Source organism: Larus michahellis, chromosome 12 (genome assembly GCF_964199755.1).
Source record: "Larus michahellis chromosome 12, bLarMic1.1, whole genome shotgun sequence".
Classification (NCBI taxonomy): Eukaryota; Metazoa; Chordata; class Aves; order Charadriiformes; family Laridae; genus Larus; species Larus michahellis.
In genome coordinates, this window is record NC_133907.1 from 17389433 (window position 1) to 17412681 (window position 23249).

Consider the following 23249-nt stretch of genomic DNA (forward strand, 5'->3'; position numbering starts at 1 on the left):
CTAACCAGTTATATCAGCTCCTCATTGTTTTTTCCTGGAGATCCCCCTTCCCGAAACAGAAACACATCATCATCACACATATGATAAATTACTGAGTCAAGAACGACAGCACAATGAGTTCATCGTACTATAACCCGTCCGCTATCAACAGCGCTGTGAGACAGGAAACAACCTATGCTTCCCAAGGCTCATTAGCTAGCATGGCACCCAGAAGGACCTGCTGAAGACCAGAAAGCTACTCTGGACCACTCGAGCAGCGAGTTGGAAAATAATCACAAGTGTCTACCTTCAGATTGTCAAACACTCCTTCCCCACCACGTTATTTTTTTTGATCTAAGTTTCCAAATGCATGTTTATTTTGCAGAAGAACCTACGAGGTCTATGGGAGGTGTATGGGGGTGGACATCCTCGGCTCGCAGGATGTGTGTCACACTCCCACCAAGACTCAGTGTAGAGCATCCTCACAGTCCACTCCAGATGCCCTCAGATCTGGATCCCTTGGCCAAACCTACCAGCCCTGCTCAGTTCTCATGGCTGCGAAATCCTCCTCTGCTGGGAGTATCCTCTGACCGTGGTGGCACTCAGGATCCACCACAACCTAGTGTGCCGACCGCAACATCCCAGTCCCAAAGGTGGATTCTGCAGCGTAATAACAACCTGCTGTCAGGCTGCGGCTATACCCAGTCTATATTTGTGAGCTCTGAAGAAAAGGTAGTGGAAAGGCTGTTAAACCAGCCTAAGCCTCCAGGTCTTCAAAGGCACCACTGTCCCCAGGAAGGTCCCCTTGAACCTGTCCCCATTTTGTGCCCTCCCTCCATGTATCCCCTACCAGCCATCACCGGGTAAAACCTGAGGGTGCACTGCATACGCCCTGTCTGTGACAGGAGATGTTCCTGTAACACCTTCACAGCCATTTTGCTCTCTTGGAACCTTAACACCAGTTCCCTGTCCCGCACTGCTGACCTGTCCTGCACGGCCCCTGCGCGGGCACACAGACCCAGCTCCACCGCATGCCCAGAGCTGCCTCCTGGGGATGCTACCCCCCTGCTTGTGCCTTCCCCACCGAGTCCCAAGATATCAGGACATCCCAACCCTCTTGCGCTCTGCTCCTGCTCTCCAGAGACCTTTCACCCGCTGGGTGCCAGCCCCCTCCTTCAGCATGGCTTCCCTTGGGGTGCTCTGCCTGCTCTCCCCGCTGTGGCTCTCCCACCAGCAGGCTGCACCTGCACACACCTTGCTCTCCCCACACCCCACCCCAAGAGGACACGTCTGCCCCACAGCAGCAGCCCCACGTTACCAGAGGTGCCCTATTTTGCCTGCTCCCCACTCATTTACCTCCCCCACATCCTCTGCCCCACACCCAATATCCCACGTCTGCTCCCAATCACTCCACTCCTTAAGGGGGTGGGGTGCCCCTTCCCCATCCACAACTTACCATATTTTTGGCAAAACATGCTCTGTGACGGCACGGCACCGCTGTGAACCCCACCTCGGCACAGCGGCGCTGGAAGAGGCGTGGGTGAGGCCAGCACTGCCCCGCCGTGGGCGCAGCAGCTGGCTGCCGGCCAGGGTCCAAAGGCCCCCACCGCCCTCTGGCCACGCCATGCTGCACCACTGCCTTTGCAGGGCCTGGCTCCTGCCCCATGAAGACACACGTGTCCGCCTCGTGCAACTTACCAGGCGACAAGAGAAAGGGCACTGTCCTCTCCTTCCTATCCTGGGGTCACCCTTACTCTGGGGACCTCCCCCAGCATCTCCCACAAAGGCACAAAGGGTGTTAATTTAAGCCAGCTCCTGGCACTACTTGAAGATGCAGATGCCACAGCCGTGAGGAAGGACTGTCCCCCAGCCCCTGCCTCCCACTCACAGCATCGCCGCCCAGGACTGACCTGAGCCCTGTCCCAAGAGCGGCTGATTGGAAAACACCAAGGGATTTGGGTTTGGCTTCCCTCCACCTGCCCAAGCTGCCACCAACCACGACCCCCACACTCCCACTCCTGTTTTGCCATCAGCAGCTTGTCCTCTGCGTGCTTCTTCCTGGAGGCGTGATGCCTGGAGCAGGGGGGTGACCGCCAGCGGTGCCAAGCGAGGATGCCGGTGGGCAGGGAACAGGCAGTGGTAATGGCAGGATGGGGCTAGCATTTGTAAGGATACACGTCCCTGCAACCTACCAGGCATCCCGCCCTGGGGACCGCAGGGACTGCTCCTCACGCCAGTGTATCCCTCCTGCATGCGGCCCAAGCCCCAGTCCCAAGCACAGGCACGCTGCAGACCCAGTTGTTCCTCGAAGAGCTCCTGGACTGTGAGCCACCTCCCGAGGTCATTCCCCTCCCTGACCTACAACACTGCACCTCCAGCCAGCTCCATGTGCAGCTGAACCACCCGCTCAGCAAAGGTTTGGCAGACCCACCTCCATCAGGCATGGCATGACCAAACTCATCCCGCCGTGCAGGCTCAGCGTGCACCAGTATCTCCCAGTATCGGCAAGCCCACCAGTGCCCGCCGCTCCAACATTCACGAAATCCCCACCGATCTGGAGCGGCAGGAACTCAGCCTGCAGCCCTGCTGCCTCCCTACTCAGCTCTGGGCCGCAGCGAGGATGGCATCACCTCCCGCCCAATCAGTCCTACCGGCACCTGTCCCTGTTCGCACCCGCGAGGCAGCACTGGGCACATCCTGATCTGTCCCTGCATGGGAGTGGGGCTGGGCATCCGAGCAGCACCACCAGCTTGGCCTCCGGAGACAGGCTCCCACCTTAGCATGACATTATGATTTCAGGGTGCTGTGCGACTCCAGCTGGTGAAGACCTCCCCACCCCCGCATCCATGAAAAAGATCAAAGCCCAGATTTTGGCCCTCAGATGAGCAATGAGGGATGTGATCCGCAGCTGTGCTTGCAGCCTCCCCCAGAGGACAAGCTGCCTACCTGTTACCCCATGCCAGCTGGAGGGCAACGGGCTCCCTGAATCACTATGGCTCCTCGCTGCCCCGAGTCACTTCACTGGGGTGGGAAGGTGTCCCACACCTTGCCCCTGCCCGGGAGGATGTGGTGGTGCCTCAGCACAGGAGCTCGGTGCTGGCATGGGGCTCTCCCTGCGCCTGCTCCGCAGATGCCCTCAGACCAGCTGGCAGGGCGTCAGGACAGGCTGGACAGACGGCCACGGCAAAGCAATCAGGCTAGAGGTTCTGCTGCGAGCAGCAAGCCTCCCCACAGCAGGTTTTTGGCACTTGCAGTCTGCACCCCAGCAGGCAACAGGACCAGAGAAACGGGCTCCGCTGCCTCCGCAGGCTCACAATCCCTCCTTCAGGCTGAGGGGCAAAGCTCGCGTTGGGACTCAGCTCACCCCAGACCATTTCAGAACAACTGCTGCGAATCCCTGGAGCTGGTAGAGCCCAGAGGTGCTCAGGCAGCTCTCGGGGAACGACAGCACTAGGTCCTTTTGCACGATGGCCACGCAGGGCGGCCGAGCAGGGTTGGGCTGCAAAGGTGCCGTCAGAGGCGGGAGATGGCCAAGGCCACTGTGCCACTTCTCTCCAGCTGCAATTCAGGATGCAAGGACTGGTCCGGGTACCCATGCATTTGCCAGGGGTTCCTTAGTACCCACTGAGTATTGGTACCTCCCCAGGGCACCCCAGTGCCCACTGTGTGCCCACAGGCACTCCAACTTGAAGGGGAGGGTATTGCACCCAGGAGCTTTGCATTCAGAGCTGGCATGGGACTCAGGCATGTTCCTCATGCCACCATAGCATCCTTGCATGGCCCTGCCGGGACCGTGGCGGGGTGTCACAGGAGACAGGTGAGCTGCGCTACTCCAGTGTCACTGAGGGCAGAAGGAGCCAAGCTCCAGCCTGACCATGACCACCACGCTCCCCCTGACTGGAAGGTTTGTAAGTGAACATGATGGAGAAGTGAAACCTCTAAATATGTGTTGCATCCCACTCCGCCTGTCAGTCTCATCTTGGACACAACATGCTCTCTCCAGCCTCCCCGGCTGCTGGAGATCAGAGGAAAGAGGCACTACCACAGAGAAGACAAGGCTTTTTTGAAAGGACCATTTCCACAGCCGTGAATGATCTCTTGGGGCCATGTCTGGATACAGCTTCCCTCAATCCCATTCCCAGGCTGCTGCAAAGACCAAGCAGAGGAGAACAGGGACTTCCTGACTTCCCAGCTGGAAAAAGGTTCAGCCTTATCCTTCTGAGCATGAAAGCTCTGACATAAAGCAAAGCCAGGGGTAGAGAAACATCCCAACACAGCCTCTCAGCCATCTCTTCAGCCACCAGCAGCAGAAACCCCGCCGAGTCCCCCGAGACGGTTCCTTCGAGGAATGCTTTCAAGTAGCTCCAATATAAACACCGCAACCCGGCACTGGCTTTCCCAGCCTGCACCCAGCTCCAGCAGGCCCAGTGTATCCGGCAGCTCTTCCCAGGCTCCAGAGCTCCATTGTTTGCTCTTCCCTCCCAGAAGCCTAGAGAAAAAGCCCCGCACTTCAGCCCAGCCCTTTCCAACAGTCATTTTCCTGGTGCTTTGACAGAGGCAACTGAACAGGGATGTTTGTATTTCAGCAGCACTGCTACCGGTGCCCACACCAGAGGCGGCAATGGAGAGCCTGTGGAGGTGATCCCCCCAAAGCCAGGTCTGCAAGGCCCCAAGAAGAGCGCTGGGGACACATGCAAAGCATGTTGTGTTTGCACACCCTGCCCTAAGGCCAGCGGCATAAGAAGGAAACAAGCCTGTATTAGGAATCCTGATGGTGTTTCTTGCCTGATTATGAAGAACTTCGTATTGTCATTGCTTACACTGGGCCTTGAGAGATGTAAGCCCATGATGAGGCAAACCAGACTTGGAAGAGGCAGAGGTACTCTCACAGCCACCTTCACGGGCTTCACGTCACATGTCCCCCCCTAACTCCCCTCCCAGCACAGCTTCCTGGTGTGGTAAGACCAAGCCCCTTCTCTCTCCCAGCCCGGGATGCTGAGCCATGGGGAAGGTGGGCAAGGAGGGGACGAGGAGCATGACCTGCGGCCCACACAGAAGGGACCCCCACCTCTCCTGTGCTGGGGGATGGGATGTTGCTGGGGGCAGCAGATTTCTACCTGGAGGACTTTGAGATGCATTGCTATCACAAGGGGAACCTTGGAAACTCCACTCTGAAACAAGTCCCTGACCCTGGGAGAACCACGGGCTGGTCCGCATGGGCAGCAGGGCTGGGGACGGCAGAGCCCACTCGCAGCCCTGACAAGTGGTGCGCCTAAATGCTGCAGACCAGCATACAAGCTCTGCTCCCAGCAAGACTGTCACCTTCAGGCCTCAGCCCTCTGCCATGCCCAGCCCCTTCTCACCCATGAGGCCCAAGGAGCTCCGGCAAACCCCAGCACGGCTGCAGCAGCTCAACAAGACGCTTCCAAAATGCTACCAGTTGCTTTCAGACCCAGGCTGGTCTCACAGTCCCCAGGGGAACACATCCATCCTTTGCAGAGCTTTCCAGATCATCTGTCCCCCATCTCCCCTGAAGAGAACCCATCTTCCTTCCGATTAGTATCCCAAGTGCTCAGAAGGGGGCTGGAGCTGTAAGGCCAAGTGCTGCCCCAGCAAGGGAGGAGCAGAGCTGGCGCCAGGCTGGGCAGCAAAAAACAACACGGGACCAGGAGGACGTGCACAGGCAGAAGAGCTTCCCCAGCAGGCTCCGGGCATCACAGCAGTGTCTCCCCCTCAGCATGCAGCTACCATTTCCGCGGGAGGGGTCGACATCCCCATGCCACCCGGGAAAGCCAAGGGCCAGTGTCTAGCGAAGGCTGCTCGGAGCTGGTACGCTTCAGAGAGCTGGAAGGGCAGCAGCGAGCAGTGGGGCGGCGAGGGAGAGGGTGGGATCGGCCTGCAGATGGAGGGAACAGGCAGCAAGGAGCAGGCGGTCCCTGTCCGGGGAGCGTCCCTGCTTCGCTCGAGAGCGGAGTGCGGCTGCAGTTTGGCAGCACCAAGACATGGTAGCAGGCACAGGAGATTTAGCAGTGCTGACAGAAGGCACGAGAGAGGAAGAGGGGGGAAAACCGGTCTGCTAAAAGAAAAAACCTCAACCACAAAGTATTACTGAAAAAAAGGATGAAATCCCTCCCCCCCAGCAATCTGTGGCATGTGCTTGCAGGAGGCCCCTCTTGGGGACCACGCTGGTCTCTTCTGGCCTCTCCATCTATCACGGGATGACAAACACAAAGGGAAGAAAAACAAATCTTTTGCACTGCCATTAGAGACAAAAGCAAAACAGTCTTGGGCGCAGGTACCTATAAAGATGTCAAATGCTTCCAACAGCACTCAACCTATTTGTCCTCTGTTTATACAGCTGTATTGCTGCCGAGGGAAGGAAGAGGACACACTTATGTTTGTCTTTGGAGAACAACACAGACAACAGAGCTGACAAGCGTGGTGTGCTTTTGCTGTTACTAAACCAGACATCCCATTAGAGCCGACCTGGGAATGCTGGCTTTGGGCTCAGCTCTTTGCTCATCATTTTACGAGCTAGGAAAGGGCAAGAAATCTCTCCTCTGGTGTCAGACTTTGGTAGGGAAATTGTTCTCTGCGCTGTAACCGGACATGCAAGCCCCTGCTCACAAACAGCAATGACAACACATGATGGATGTGCAAGGAAACAGTGCTCAGTCTCCTGCTTCCAAGAAAGCAGCTTCCACAGGCAAATGCTGTTGGCTTACTGGTGTGAGGATCTGGAAGAGCCTCGCACGTCCAAGCAGCCTGTTAGCTCCCACGTGAGCTTGCCCTTCAGTGGAGTTTGCTGCAGGCTCAAAGTGCCCCAAGGTTGCTGCAAAAACTTGCGCTTGGGATGGAGCGAGGGAGGACCCCTTCCCACTCCCTTTCCTTGCATGAGAACCAGCAGTGACACCTGACAGAACCATAGAGTGGTTCAGGTTGGAAGGGACCTTAAAGATCATCTAGTTCCAACCCCCCTGCCCTGGGCAGGGACACCTCCCACTAGACCAGGATGCTCAAAGCCTCATCCAGCCTGGCCTCGAACCCCTCCAGGGATGGGGCACTCACAGCTTCTCTGGGCAACCTGGGCCAGGGGCTCACCACCCTCACAGCAAAGAAGTTCTTCCTAATATCCAATCTAAATCTACCCTCCTTCAGTTTGAAACCGTTACCCCTCGCCCTGTCATTACACTCCCTGATCCAGAGTCCCTCCCCGTCCTTCCTGTAGCCCCCTTCAGGTACTGGAAGGCCGCTCTGAGGTCTCCCCAGAGCCTTCTCTCCTCCAGGCTGAACAATCCCAACTCTCTCAGCCTGTCCTCATAGCAGAGGGGCTCCAGCCCTCGGATCATCTTTGTGGCCCTCCGCTGGACCCCTTCCAACAGGTCCATGTCCTTCTTGTGTTGAGGACTCCAGAGCTGGACACAGTACTGCAGGTGGACATGCTGCCTGGCTGACAAGGAAAGGTAAAGCAAACCCCCACCCACATCACATTGCTCCCCTTCCTCCTATACGAGGAGCTCAGGATATTTTATGCCCTGTGCAAGGCTCTTGCCCTCACTCCTCTGGAGAACATAGTTTGTCGATGCCTGTCCCGGCTGCCCCAGAGTGCTGGGCTGCAGAGTGACAAGGAAGGCAAGCCAGTTGGCTCATGGCAAATCTCACATGCCTGTGGCTCACCTGTGGTCACCAGGGAGGGACCAGAGGGAACTGGGAGCTACTGGGGTTCAGCTTAAGGCATTTCTCACTGTTCAGGTTTCTCCTGGCAGGGCAGGGATCATCCTCTGGATGGGTCTGAAGCTCAGAGGGGCTGCTCATGGGGCAGGAGGCACTGGAACCATTGCAAGTGCCAGTTAAGCTCCGGGCTCTTTCTGGTGCACTGTATGTGCATCACCAGCATCTCCCAGGCATGCAGCTCTGAAGTGAATACAGAAGCATCTCACAGGGGGCAGGAAACAAGCGATAAACCTCAGTTTAGGGTGCTCTGAAGCATATATTTTCCAGAATCGCCATCCTACATGGTTGTCATCGTCTTGGCTTTTTTCTTCTCTCCTCAACAGCACCAGGCACACAGAGAGGCAACCTTGATCCAAACCCCAAGCTGTTAAAGACGCCTGGCTTGCTGCATTGCCCAGAAGTGGGGACGAGGAGCACTGGCATGGATGGCAAGAGTGCTAGGCTCACCTGAGCTCTGCTCTAGCCCTTGGGTGAGTCACTTCTCAGTGTGACTCAACTCCACTCGTTGCATGGCCTCCCTGGTTGTTGGTACCACGTTCTCCAGGGCAGGATGATGCCCAGACAGGGCAGGAGGGAGACAGGGCAGCCCGGGGCAGTGCTCCAGGCAGAGGGGTCGTCCCCACAGAGACTGGGGAGGGGATGCTTTTGTGCAGCTGAAGCTGGCAAAGTTTCAATAGAAAAAAAAAAACCCTCAATTGTTGTCAGACTGGTTTGAGCGTAAGAAAATCTCTTAGCCAAACAAAATAGCATCCCGTTATTGTTCTTTCATTTCTGGCTTGATGTGAGCAAATAACTGTGCCCAGGAGCTCCGTCCTTGCTGCCCCACCTCCCACCCTGGCTGAAGCTGCAAGCACATGCAAGCAGCCAAGCCAGTGGGGACGGAAAGAGTCAGAGCAGGCAGGCTCCCCTGCACCCTGCAGCGGCCCTTGCATAGCAGCTCAGCCATCCCAGCAAGCCCTGCCACGAGCATCCGGCAGAGCTCTCATCTGTGCTTGATATTCCTGCCTGTCCCCTCTTTAGGCTTCTGTTTAGCACAAAGGACTCTGGAGCAATGATTATCTTTTAATGTGTGTTTTTATGGTGCCTCACACAAACAAAGCCTGGCCCAGACTGAGGACGTTCAAGTGGTAGCGCGGTGGTGACAGTGGACAGCTGTACCCTGGGAAGAGGAGGGCGGGAGGTGGCGACCTGGTACCTGGCAGCACTTCACCCCAGCGCTGTGCCCTCTCAAGGCAGCACAGCTCCCCAGCCCATTTGCCAGGCAGCCAGTGCCTGCCTAGCAACTGAAGCCACCCATTAAAAAGAGTAGGCTAAAGCTCTCCCTACCTGCCAGGGTCTTTCCTCTTCTCTGCAGCACAGTCCCCCTTGCCCTTCTCCATCTCCTCTAGGAGGGCCATTTGGATGGGGGTGCTTCTGCCTTCGCTGCTGGTGCTGCCCCGGTGCAACTGTCCCCGGGAGTCGGGCTGGGAGCTGCGTTTCATGGCCTGGAGCTGCGCCAAGGGCACGATGTCACAGCCTTGGGGCCGGTGCCACACCGTCTGCCGTGTGATGGCATTGTAGTAGTAGAAGCGGTTGTTGTTCTGGTCAAAGAGCTCCCACCACTGCTTCTGGTCCGACTGGCGCACCTTCAGGTTGGGAGGGGGCTCCCAGCCACACTCGCCAGTAGTCAGGTTGACATACATCCGCTCCTGGGAGCGGGGCTCGATGATCTCCACCCAGTCTGAGCTGCAAGGACAGGAGAGTCACATTAGTCTGGGCGAGAGGCTTGAGGAAAATGGGTTGTCTGGGAGTCCTACAGAGCTGCTGCCTCCAGGCCAGGCAGCTGTGCTGCAGATCAAAGCGCTGCTTGGGGCCATTCAGCAATCTAACCATCTCAGGGGAAGACAAGGGAAGAGTTTGAGATGAGGCTGTGCCAAATCAGCAGCTCCCTGGCACAGGGAAGGGGAGGTCACCTCCCCAGCCTGGCCCCAGTGTCAGCTCACACCACTCACCAGCCCGGGACAAAGCAGCGTAGGGCGGGAGAGCATCGTCTGCTGATGCTCTGATAACTCACATCAATGGCTGGCGCGATCACAGGAGTGCAGGCGCCTGGCGAGATGCACACGGGAACTTGCTCTCAAGAGCGGGGAGGATCTGCAAAGCAGGATCTGCTCCTCTTGGGAGCTGCACCCTGTTGTTAACACCACCTCGGGAGACCAAACCCCTGGCTCCTGGCAGCGTGAACAGCCCGACTGTGTGAGTGCCTGCCTGCAGGGCTCACATGCTGTGGGGCTGGGGGGGGTACCTCTGGGTCAGCCGGCCCCTGCTCAAAACCCACACTTGCTTGCCAAAAAGAGAAAAGTGGGGAGTGACTGGTGGAATCCATCTCCAGTGCAGCCTCTTCCCCTCCTCCCTTGGCTGACAGGACAAAGCCCTCGGTGGCCCTTTGGGTGTAAGGTGACCCAAAGGACAGGCACAGCCTGCCATTGATCCATAACTCCTCTGCCACCCAGAGGAGTCCCTCCAGCCCCAGGGTCCCTTGCCAGCACCCACATTGGCCTACTCTAGGGCTCAGTGAGAGCGCAACACGGACAGTGCTGTAGGCAGATCAGCGCAATGGGTTGGTAGCAACAGAGGTGTTGGGTTGTGTAGTCCTCATACGTGCCACGTCAGCCTTTAATGCTGACCCACTTACCCCAAAAAGCTGGCCCAGGTGAGAGCAAAGCCAACACCTCCAGGATGCTGTAGCCAAAACATTTTGGCTGGCCCAGGTAAACAGAAGGGGGTGCAAACCCCAGCAAGGTCTCCTCCCACACAGGAAAGATGCTGCAACTAAAACGATCCCACCCCTGGCAGCACGCTCAAGTGTGCGGCTGAAAACAGATAAAACCTACATGTGGCCCCAGTTCCTCCTTGCACCCCTGAGTCCTGGCCCTTCACCCTCCTCTTCCACCCTGTGTTGGTGGAGGCTGCTGCAAGGAGGCACTACTTAACCCAAGTTATTTTTGTTGTTAATAAAAGCCATACAAAAAGGACAGGTCCAGGGCCACCTTTGAAACGTGCTCCTGCCCTAGTGCCTTGGGGGCTCACACCAGCACTACCTCCAGCTGCACCCCGGGGTGGCTGGCGAAGCTGATCGGGATGAAAGACACTTTTTTTGTGGCATGGGTCTGTTTTCAGCCAGATCAGCTGACCTGGCCCACGCTCTCACCACCATGACTGTTTGCACTGGTCCAAAAAGCAGCTGGAAGCAGAGCACACGGCCTTTCCCCACGGTACGGATTCCTGCTGGGCTTCCACCACTGCCAGAGTGGGGCAAGGCACTGCCAAGAGCGTGCCTGCGAGCAGATCCCACTTGGAAAACCCCGTGTCCAGAAAACATCTGCTGTGTTGTTTGGTATTTTTTGGCCAAAACTACATCAGTTCTTTTATTTTATTTAAAGTACAACATGAACAGTCATACCAGAACCCCATACCACGGCTCAGGGTAGGAATCCCAGAACCAGCCTGATTATCTCCATGCAGCTGCAATGTCAAACCATGGGCACAGGAACAAATCAGCAAGTCACGGCCATTACCAAGGGCATCGTCAACTGCAAAGAGGTGTCATCCATAAACGGGGCATAAAAAGGGAAAACAAGGGAGGCAGCAGAGCCCGCAGTGCTGGGAGGATAGTGCAATGCTGCCCTGGGGAGGGGAGGGGAAGGGCAGGGGAGGAGGAGAGCACGCATTGGAAGGGCTGGAAGAGGAAAGCAGGCATGGCAGGACACCCTCCCCCCCTGCCAAAGCAACACAGAAATGCACGCTTGGGGGAGAGACACAGAAGGCGGTTATGGAGTATTTGCTTGGCAAGGGGAAAAAAAAAAAAAAAAAACAAACCAAAAAACAAAACAACAACAGCCCTGCAAGACCCAGCTGAGTGATGAAGACACAGTTGAGCGATCAACCTTTTTAATGTTCAAGAGCACACTGGTTTTGATCTGTTTTGCCAGCAACTGGATTAGCAACGCTCTGAAACACTGACCGCTCTACCAGCGCTGTTGCTCCTCAGGAGAGAGGAGAGGTCAGCTATTTTCTGTTAAGTGCAGGCTATTGAAAATAATGAATTCTTCTCATGGCACCTGGCCACAACCGAGCATGTGTTGCTAACTATAGTCTTCCGCTTCAACAAGCTTACATTTATCTTTGCGTGCAAAGACACGCAAGTGGATGACTCGGGTTGGTGACCTCCTTGCTCCCCTTAAAATTGAGGGGCTGACTGAGGATGACCGAGGTGGAGTTCACCAAGGAAAAAAAATCTGCACGGAACACATTGAAATACCAAAGAGTTTGGTACAATCACATTCATACGTTAAGACAGAAAAGGAAAAGCAAGGAGCACATTCTTGGAGCAGGGCCAGCCCCAGGCTGCCACACAAGCCTTGAACATAACATCAGGAACTCTGGAAAGACGTGATAAACGCAGGATTGCGGAGAGATAAGGCCATAACTTGGACATAAAAAAAAGAAAAAAATTCCAATTCCCCTTCACAGGATTAAAGAAGAAGTTTCCTGGGAATGGCCATAATTACACTCTTCCCCATTCTCTGTCCTCCCAGCTCCAAGTGCTGGGTAAGCAGCAGCCACGGAGCACACGCCTGCTCCCGCTGGCACAGCGGCACCCGGTCACAGTCACACCAGCAGATCACTGCGGTCGTTTCAGTCCATCTCACCTCTTGGGACTCAACATCTCCAGGTGCAGGACTTCTCTGCAAGCCCAGTTTGCAAACCGTGACCGAACCCCCACTGCAGCCTGAGCGTGGGGACACGCAGCCTGCGGAGCCCGCCGGCATTGGGGCAGCACCAGGGAACTAACCCAGGCGCCAGAGCCTGCAACACGGGGGAATTTCAACAAAATCCCCCCCTTGCTTCCAAAAAACAAACGCACGTTCCCAGCATGCATCCTCCTGCATTCTTAAAGAGATTTTAGGAGTTTCCTCTGCGTCCTAAGCAAATACACAAGTACTTTCCACACCTCGTAGCCACAGCTCCAGCCGCTTGCTCTAAGCGGCCGAGCCCCACCTAACTTCAAAGGCACTTGCCTTGGGCACCCTGACTTTTTGAGGGGTGGCAGGGCCGTGGAGGGGAACTCAGTTCCCAAGCAGTGAGGTGCCGTGGGGGTTGGAAATGGTGCACCAGGCATGCAAAAAGCAGGAAGCATAGGGCTTTTTGTGCGCTGTTGCATCCCGCGTGGGCAGACAGGTTTGCTCCCACCTGAAGGCTTAGCCCTCGCAGGCCAGCAGCTTGTTTTTTGTCAAGGGTTGTATAGACAGAGCAGGCAAGAGGCTGAGCTGCTGCGCTCCGTCCTGCCAGCCTCTGGGACAGAGGTGATGGACACGTGCAAACCTTGCTCCTTCAAAAACAGCTCGGGTCCCTCCTGGCTGCCACTCCTGCTTGCCAAAGCCTGGGAATTAAAAATAAAAATAATAGTTTTTTTTTTTAAAAGGCTATTTCAGCCCGAAAGAGCACGCTGCTGACATCTCCTGATTATATCTTCTCACAAAGACTATAAACGTTAGCGCAAGGTCCAGGAAAGAAAAAAATTGTTTCAACTAAAGAGAAGGGAGCAGGACTAGAAATGATGGGATCAGATACATGAGAAGAGTCACTTCCAGGACAAACTGAGAAACCCCAAGAAGTTCAACAGCCACTACTCCACAGGAGAGCTGGTTTTCTTGCCACCATCACCCAAGTGACATCACAGCTCAGGCAGACAAACACAGTCCTTGGACACTGCAAGTTCTTCGCAAGGCCGTCTGAAGATAAGACTAATAGAGAGATGTTTTCTCAGCTAGAGCTGTTATCTTGAAACCAGCATGAGGTGACTATCCATCCCTCTGCATGAAGCCTTCCCTCCACACATGACCTGCGCACACTGCTCCGCACCCACTCAAGGAGGCATTCACCTGCCAAGGGCAAGAGAGCCAAGGAAAGCCCCAGGAAACCCCTGCCTTGGGGAGCTTCACACCAGGCTGCGAGCAAACCCCTCTGCGTGGCTACACAAGAGCCCTTACGGCTTGATCCCACGTTTCACTTCCGTTTTCTGCAATTTTTGGACTTCTGTGCTCCAAGCCAAGATCCCGCCTCCTTCCCCCACTTCCCTCCTTTGGGATGAGCCCTGCAGAGAGCTGGGGCAGTGCCAAGTCCTTCTTGGCCAAACATGAATCCATACCAAGTGGGATTTTTGAAGACTAATGCCCTCCATGAGCAATGAGGGTTGCTCAAAGGTGGCCTCAAGACAAAGAAAAGCAACTGGGAAATTAAGCTCTTCCTCCAGGAAGCAGGAGTTCGAACGCAGTCCATGTATGGTCTCGTATTTAATATCATAGAAGGATGATGACTCAGAGGACAGGGGATCCTCCTGGATAGCAGGAGGCTGAAGAACTACTATATGAGTGTTGACCTTTACATCACCTCCGCACCTTGCTCAGACAAGGTGTTGCTACCATGCCCTGTGAGGGTCAACAACCTTGCTGCGTCCTGGCACCAAGATGTGCAGTTCTTTGCCTATGGCTCCAAGCCAGGGCTGCTGAAGCCTCTGCAAAGCCCCAGGAGGCAGTGGGGCCCCAAGACCACACAGACCCCATTATGAGAGGTCATCTAACAGAGGGTGTGTCAATGCTGAGACTAAGTGCCTAATAAATGGTCCTCCTTGAGGATGATGAATGAAGAGTTCAGCAATCAGACACACACAGAGATTGAAGTATAACTCTCAGAGGCCGGTCACGCTGTGACACTGGCTGGAGGCAGGGACACACGCGTGCGGTCCGGGGCTCCTCGCTGCAGCAAGTGGCTGGGGTGATAGGGACCGGCACCTGAAGTGACCTGTCCTACAGAAATAGGGAGTTCAGAGCCCCGTTTGTTTGCTGCTAACAGAGTGTGTGACAAGGGGCCCATGGGAGGGAACAGGAGTAGCCTTATGGGGAGCGCAGCCATGTTTACAACCCCGAGTGGCCAAAGGGACCAGACCAAGGCAAACCGGTTAAGAAACGGGGAGCGGGCACCATCCCAGAGGCACCGAAGCTGCGGACATCACTGCTTCTCTGCAGGCCCAGGCTCCCAGACCTGGCTGTGCTCAAGCACCTCAACATCACCATAGCTTTTAAACGGATCGTGCTTGCCTTTTCACCTTCTGCAGGACAGGCAACGCCACCCCAGCACACTGGGTGGATTGTCAGACAGACTCCCCTTAGAAAAACGTCACTCACTGCAGACACTGAGCAATAAAGTGCAACCCCAGGGTGGCTCCAAGTCACTCAGATTTGCACATCAAAGCTAGGACAGGGCTGTAAAACTCATCTGTATTCTGGAGCTGCAGAGGGCCTCCATGAAGGTCTCTAGCACCAGCTCCTTGCAGTGATGTCCCACCATCTGACAGTCAATTTAGGCTTTATTCACTGCCTTCTCTCAGCCAGATCCAGAAAAGTTGTAATTTAGATCTTAGGAAAAAAAAAACAAAACAACGAAACAAAGCACATACCCAGAACAAGCCCCTCCCCACACACACACATACATATATATATATATATATATCTGAACTCCTTTTGAGTACACATGCATCCTTCTAACAAAAATTATAGGGGAACTAAAATAAACATAATGTCAGCCTGTTCCTAAAACTCTCCTGCTTCCGAAAATAAGCATTATGCAAACAAACCAACCTCTGCTTCGCAGGAGACAGACCAGACTGTGAAAATATAGAACAAACGGCTGCAATTGTTCAAAGCCTGAGCATGAATGCTGAGCTCCAGCAAGAGCAGAGCAGGGGCAGCTCTCTGAAAGCAGGGCCCAGCCTAGGAACACGCTACAGAGACGAGAACAGAGCACAGCACCATGACTTGGGTGGGTCAGAGGGAAGAGAGAGCCTGGAAAAGGTACTATCACACAAAGCATCTCATTACCTTGGTGTTTTTAATTAAAAAAAAAACCACCAAACAAAAAAAAAAAAACACCACCAAACAACCAAAGCCCCAAGCCTTCTGTTAAGTGCTATTTTCAAAGATAGAGACATCAGATGAGAAACTTGGTGGCCTTTTGCTTGCTCAGACTCTGCTGGTTCTTGCTTCTTCCCCGGCCATTCCCAAGCTTCCCCCCAACCCCGGTGCCAGCACTGCTGTCTCTCATCTTGCTGCCATGAGTCTCCTGATTCACCTCAGCTCCAAGGGCAATGGGGCAGCTCATCCCACTGGAGCGGGTCAGGGCAGCACCAAAATTAACAGCAGATTCCTCCAAGATCCTGTCTCAGAGAGAAAGAAGAAACAAGGACTTTCAGGACACAGCTGAGAGTTCCTGGGGTCTCCATAAGAGGCAGGGGAGAGGCAGAGCGGAATGCCCCCCAAGGGAGGACAGACATCATGCCAACTTGCACTACAAAGATAATCAACTTAAAATAAAGCCCAAAACAGCCCCAAAGGCATAAGATCTTACAGCCTGACACCAGCACCTGAACGCTGGGTGCGATGGGTGTACAGGCATCTCAGAGCACTGTATCTCAGCGGGGAGACGGGAGGACAGCACAAAAACTGCCACCACACCAACCTCCACGCTCTCCATCACCCAACTCTGCACTTAGCATGGCCCACCAGGACTTGTGCAGCCCCACCGGCAGCACCAGGCTCATACTGATCCGGACCCTGAAATCACCCCCAGGCAAGCGCTGGAGCCAGGCAGAGCGCACCCCATGGGGAGGGAAAGACAGAGGGACTTGAAGTGCTCCTCACTCCCACCCCATCCTCCATTCCTCCTCCACAGGATGGGGGTTCTGCGACAGAGGGAAGAACGAGGGGCAGGAAACATCGCCGTTTTCATGGCTTCGGGACAGAGCATAAAGCACCTGATGGGCGCTAACAGAGCAGGAGTTCAGGTACCAGAGATGTGGGCACAGTCACCAGGGGACTGCACAGACCAACACTACAGGAAATGGCACCTGAGGGCAGGAGGAGAAATAAAATCCACTCCCATTAAAAAAAAAAAAAAAAAATCTTGTTGATGTAGACTAGTCATAGCTCTGCCTGTGCCTACACAGCCAGGGTAAGCACAGGCTCCTGCTGCGGCTCCTCTGCCAGAGGCAGAGTGGGGCTGACTGCTGTACCCGGGCAAAGGACCTGCTGCTCCTTTGAAGACCAAGGGCCTCTCCCTTCTCTCTGTCCCCAAATCATTGGTGAGGGCGAGCACCTGGGACTGCATTATGGATGGAGACCAACTATAGCCACCGCAGCCCGGGCAGAAGGTGAACGACATTAAAGCATTCAGTGTCACAATGGTTGCAGGTGCTTCCCTCTTTGTAAGGATCCCCAAGCTCCAGGGACACAGATCCAGCTGGACAGCCTCTCCTGCGAATGCGTCCCAGCCAACCCAGGGGTTTTACATGACTGAGGAACAAAATCCCTTGTAGAGCTTGAGGTACAGGTCACAAAGGAGCAGCGATCCAGTTTCCTTGCTTGGGCTACAGGATCTGCCTGGACAACCCATTCAGCCCTTGAGCTCCGCCATGGTGTCCCCTGGATCTCTCCTACCACCACGGCTGGAGTTTCCATTTGGCATCAGAGCACGGGCCAAACCCCCAATCCTTACACAGCCTCCCTAAAGCTCTGCTTTGCCCCAGACACAGCGGCACCTCCTAAGCTCAGTGAAGGCTTCAGCAGAGTCGTTTTTCCTTTTAAGGGTTGAGCATTTGAGAAGGAGTTTTGGAAGAAAAAAATTAAAAAAAAAAATATGTACTGGCAGTTTTCATCCCCTCTCTCTCCTTCCAAAACGTGCTGCATGGATCCACAGCCCCATCCAAATCCCAGCTGCTTGGAGGGGAGGCAGCTGCAGGGAGGCTCACTGCCAGCCGGACAGTCCCTGCCCAGGGGAACGGTGTGCCCTGGAGGAAAGCTGAGGCCTGGCACAGCTCAGTGCTGTCCTCCCATCTGCACAGCCACGGGCTGTATCAATCACAGGACGCGTGGTCAGGTTTGTTGCTGCCAGGACTCGGAGCGATACGAGCAATGCCGCACTCTGATGGCGACTGCATCCCACCTCAACGTGCTCATAACCAGACTTTGTCCCCAACAAAAATGATTTACGTGGGAACACCTCAATTTTAGCAATATCCTAGAGAGGAAATACTTCACAGGTGCTTAGGCGAAGGCATTATGGGACAACCTGCGAGTTCAGCAACAGCTGACCATCCCGGCTGGGACATATCCTGCCCTCCCTCCATCCCCTGGTGCTGTCCCACCAAGGCATCTGGAGCTCAGCCCCAGGGCAGCAGCCTGACACCTTCCCATCACCCCCAGAGGCGATACCCTCGGCTTCAGGGAGGATTTGTACAGGCACATACACTGTAAGCACAGCTCAGTGAGCGTCATTGCGGCCATCCCATCCGTACACAGCTCCAGCGAAGGGGCGTTGGGTACTCACGAGAGGCCATCACCAGCTGCACCAGCTGGATCCTTTCAGGCATGCACATCTCCGCAGTGAGGTACCCAAGGTCACACATCTGCTTTCTCCTTTTGTCTTCTTGAGACACACCAAGCTAAGACAGATGCTTCCAGCCAGAGAAGAGCTGGGCTTTATTCACCGCTGGGTGCGTGTGCTGGCACTGAGTCATACAGGTTCTGCCCAAGATGGGACTCAAGGCACAGAAGAGCCTCCCAGTGTTGAACGTAACCCTAAAAAAAGGGAACAGCCCAGGCCTAATTTATCAGGGGGATGGACACACGGCAACAGGAAGAGACAGAGCTGGAATCCGTGCATGAGTCTCCTGCCGAGCACCACAGAACTACCCACTGATTGAAACCCTGGTCAGTGACCAGAAAGCTGAGTGTGGCTTGTTCCCGTTTCCATGGTCCTCTAAGTCCTCCACACCTCTCGCCAGCCACCAAACAGAAGTAAATCTGACCTGCACAGAGTGACATTTCCCAACACTGACAAGGCTGTGCCTGGGGCCAAGAGCGTCATGTTGATATGGCTGCAGGAATGAGGTGAAGAAGATTCACCTACCAAAACAATGAAGGGCAAAAGCCCAGAGCCCTGGAGAGGCAGGACACACCGAGTACTCTCCCTATGCCAAAGCAAGTAATGTCACACAGATGATATCCCTGCTATTTCAAGGACATGGCAGCACCCACTGCCCTCTCTGTCATTCTAGGAATTACTGACAAAGGTCCTGATTTATCTAGCTTGCTGCCCAGCTGCTTCAGGACTGAGATTTACTCTTCGCAGCCTCCTGTATCACCGCTGCTGATTTCAGGGATTCCTCTCAGCATTGCCACAAAGCCCTTGCAGCCAGGGATCCCGCAGCTGCTGCCTCCGCCAGTAGATGCCAAGGAGAGCAGCCCAAGAACAGTAGGCTCCACAATCAGAAGGTGCTCTGGAAAAGCAACCACACCACATAAACCCAGCAACTGCTGCACCACCCTGGCAGCAGCCCACATCACTCGTGCTGCGCGAGGAACACGACACCGCAGCATTAACTCTGCGTCCAACTGATTTTCATCATTTCTGTGTGTGAATAGATCATCCTGGGCTTAGTGAAACCAGGCAAGGCGACACACGGCCACAAACGTGCCACAGTGCTACAGGGTGTATAGTTTCCCCATACAGGAGGGGAAAAGAACCACCTTCATCGAAGAGAAGAGAGCGCCCATAGTAGCCATGACGGAGCAAAGCAAACAGCCAAGCGCCAGAGACTCGTTTACACCAGGCACAGAGATGTGCGTTTGCTACACAAGGGAACACTGAGCAACAAGGAGAAAACATTTACAGAAGTTTCTGAATGATGTTGGTGAGCAAAGACCGGGAGACAAGGACAGAAAAGAAAGCTACAAAACCAGAAAAGGGAAACCCATCAGCTGGTACCTTGGGACCAAGCAGCCGCCTTAGGAAGAGCGTGCAGGGATGGGGACCTCTTGAGACACCCACCTCAGGCCTAAAACAACTCCACCAGACCAAAAAAAAACCCACCACAACTTCAGGTTTTCTGAAGGAGGCGCAGGAGCCGGCAGTGGTGGGGGCAGGAGCAGACCAAGGTTGTAATTACAGGGTGGAGCACCTGCAAGGCAAGGCCATACCCAAACAGGCCGGTGTCACCGAGGGTGCCAACTGTGGACTCCCTACGCACAGCCTGATCGCAGAGAGTAAGGCATTCAAGCACCAGTCTGCAAAGCTACATATTTGAAGCAGCAACACTCCCAAATGCGTGGCATTAGCAAAATAATGGCCCTCTGTCTCTCTTCATTTAAAGGGCTGCCAGTCATTTATTAGCTGAAACACAGAGTCCCTTGAAAACTCATCCGCAACACAGATGCGGTTTGCAAGGGACTGGGTTATTTCTCAGCTAGCAGAGCCCACAAGACACTGGTGGCTAAAAGTATAAAACAAAGATAACAGTGTTTCATCACAACTTTTTTAGGCCATTTCATTCTTCGGCAAATCACTCCAGCTGCAGCTGTCTCTGCCGTCTCTGTTGAAAAAATAAGCAGGAACAAATGCGGAGAAGCTCTTGAAAGTATTAGCTGTCCAAGCTTGTTAAACATGACTCAAGTTAACTGCTGCAATGCTGGGATGGCAGAGGAATTTGGCAGCCAGTCAAAGGCAATAGGAAACACAGAGTCTGCAAATGAATAACTCTCCCCTGCGCCCCGAGCTGCCATCAGGAAACTCATCCCAACGGGACTCTGTGCAGAGGAGCTGCTTCAGAGTCATCATTTTTCCCAGCCCAAAGCACACTAATTTCCTCTGGCAAGGGAAGAGAGGCAGTAAATAAATAGCCGAAAACCTCAGCCACAGAGTTCATAAACCCTTCACAAAACAATAAGCAAGAAATTCTCTTTTCCACGAGAAATTAATTTCTTACATTTGTTTTGCCTACAGGAATCACTGAACACGACAGAGTAAGGATGCTGCAAAGCCAATAAACTGGACCGCACAGCCCCGGAGCAGCGCTAAGTTCCCTGCGCCATGCACACCTCGATCTCTGAAAAGCTCATCTATCAATGAGTGAATTAGCAGTTTCGGATGAAAAGCACAGCTTGTGTTTGATTTTTTTCCCCGTTGTTTTTAATTCTGATATAATAAACCATGAAAAAAAAAAAAGCTTCCTCTGAAAGGAAAGGCGTTTTAAGAGTTGCCCCGAACTGACATTCTTTTAATGATCATCTCCAGAACGTTACAGTGTGGGTAGGAGTCACATCCTGTGAGCTGTATTTCAGCCTCTGCTTTGTGTGCTACACACTTGCGTCTATAAGATTAGCAGTGACTATAGTAACACCTTCAAACCCCAAATAAACAAAAATACTAGTTATCTATATTTCTTGTGCTTCGTCATTAACAAGATCTTGCTTGATGTAATGAGAAACAAAGACTGAGTTGCTCAACCTTGCCTTAAAACACAGTCACAACCTTTTTAAAACTGAACATCTCTGCAATCTCACACGTCGGAACAAAGCGCCATCAGCTAAAGCCCAAAATCTGCCTTCGCACCCACCATGTCATAGAAAGAAAGGTGGGATTAGCCTTCCTGAGAGTCAGCAAGAAGCCGGTTATTGGTGAATAACTGTCAGTCACCAAAGGCTTTTGCAAAGGGTCTCCGTTGTTTCTTGGAGATGACCAGGAGAAGAAACCATCTGGGCTGGGTGAGCCAGAACCATCCCAGCAAGGCTCACACAGCTGAGCTCCCACGTGGCGTGTGCTGCCTCCTCAGGAAGCCGCAGCCCGTGGGCACCTCCGGCGGTACCACGTTCAACGGACCCTCCCAAGAAACAGGGAGGGCAGCAATAGAAGAAGGATGCAGGTGCTCCCTGCGGACACGACTGAATTATTTCTTGACTTGGACTGATTTTTTGCAGGGCACATGCTCATTTCTTCAGCTTCTGCAGGGAGCTTGGTAGGATAAGAGATTCCATGCTTTCACTAAAATCTTTTTCTCTCAGCTATGATGGTAGGTTGTCAATCCAGCAGGTCAGGGAGATCTAGGGAAGGATGATGTCAAAGACAGTGACATCAGAAGAAGCTGCAAGTCTTGAGAGCACCAGAAAAATAAGGAAAGCCAGAGTGCTCATAGAGGGTCTTCCTTTTAACTCTCAAGTTGGCGAGGAAAGGGGGCAGGGAGGCTTTTACAGTTAACAGCTAAGCTTCTGCAGAAGAAAAGCAAACTGCCTGAGGGAGAAGAGATTGGCCTGGCAAAACCACTTGTTCCTCCCGACAACTGCACAGTTGTGACTTGTGTCCAACCAGAATCAGAGCTAGGGACAGACCCACGACCCCGGTCCTCACCCATCACAGTTCATCACAGATGCTCGGGCTCGAGAGGAACCACCAGCACGAACAAAAGCCCAAGTCCCACCTTTTCCACAGCTCCTCAGGAGGTGCCAAAAGACCTGGTGATGGTATTTCTGACACGTTTCCAACTCAAAGGAGATTTATACAGGCATGCTTATGCGACTGGGAAAAGTTGCATGTGCGCTTGGTGTTTTTAAACATAGCTTAATTCAACTCCTGCAAAAACAGTTGAACAGCAAATTTGAATACACAGAGTTTATCTTGTTTAAATGACCAGGAGATAAGTAAAGAAATCATGCCGACCACAGCCTGGCCCAGACCACGTTTAGTTGTCAGCAGGTTCTCCCCTTGACCAAGTCAGCCTGAAAAAAAAAAAAAAATCCCTCAAGCTGCTGTGCATAGCTGGAAGAGTAAATATGTGTCATTTGTTTGCCCTTGTTTAAGGAGGATAGGGAAAAAAAAAAAAGAATAAAATATTCAGACTGGGCTTTCTTATAAATAGCACAAGAGAGACAGCTCAGCTCAGGAGGTGGCTGCAGAGCTGGCAGCACTAGACAGGATCTCCAGAACAAAAAAAATCCAGGAAATCCCCAGTGTCACTTCTCCCCACAATTGATTTAAAATGAGCTTACCCCTCGCACTTGGTACATGAGGAAGAAGAAACTTCCTGGCTGTGAGGGGGGGAAACACAGTTATTAATAGCAGCACAATGAGCAAGTATCAGAAGTTATGTTGCAGCCCTGGAAGATCTTGGCTGGATCATGAAAATATCTGTTGCCATGGCAGTAATTGCTATACATGGTAACAGTGAACAGTGGTGTGAGAACAATTTACTTTTTGATTTTGTGCCCAAAACAAGTTCCTTTTGTTTTCCCTCACCAAACCCCCAAGCATTTATTAGCTTGTGTTCAGTCCAAAACTGAGGTTTTCACTTTCAGCAGTGGCAAGGAAGGCAGCAAAAAAAGGGGCAAATTCAGAAAGACGTCAAAGCGGGCAGTGGTCTCTGTCCTTCTTTTACAGCATAGCTGACGGACTAGGGCCAAGATCTGGACCACATTCAACTTCCCTTTATATTTGATGTCCACCTAGACAGTCCTGCCTCCAGTACATATTATTTGGCACTGATAATAATAAAAAAAAAAGGCAAAAACCTGCAGAGGCACTTATTCTACTTTCAGCAGTTAGAAGCAAGGACTTTTATGAGATGGGGTGACCTGACCCTCACTTAATATTCAAGGTGACAGCAGACCACA

At 53.5% G+C, this 23249-nt stretch overlaps 1 protein-coding gene across 5 annotated transcripts in view; it reads right to left on the bottom strand.

Moving 5' to 3' along the window:
- Positions 1-23249, bottom strand: part of LOC141750102 (rho GTPase-activating protein 39-like) — a 56190-nt gene that overhangs the window by 20224 nt on the left and 12717 nt on the right. For 3 of the 5 annotated variants that reach the window (XM_074604684.1, XM_074604688.1, XM_074604687.1), the window contains exon 2: positions 9040-9438. In XM_074604684.1, the coding sequence (XP_074460785.1) occupies positions 9040-9438 (399 nt within the window). Of the gene's footprint in view, positions 1-9039; positions 9439-11155; positions 12921-12945; positions 13136-23249 lie in introns of those variants that run through there. The other 2 variants (XM_074604686.1, XM_074604685.1) reach the window with 2 other exon arrangements.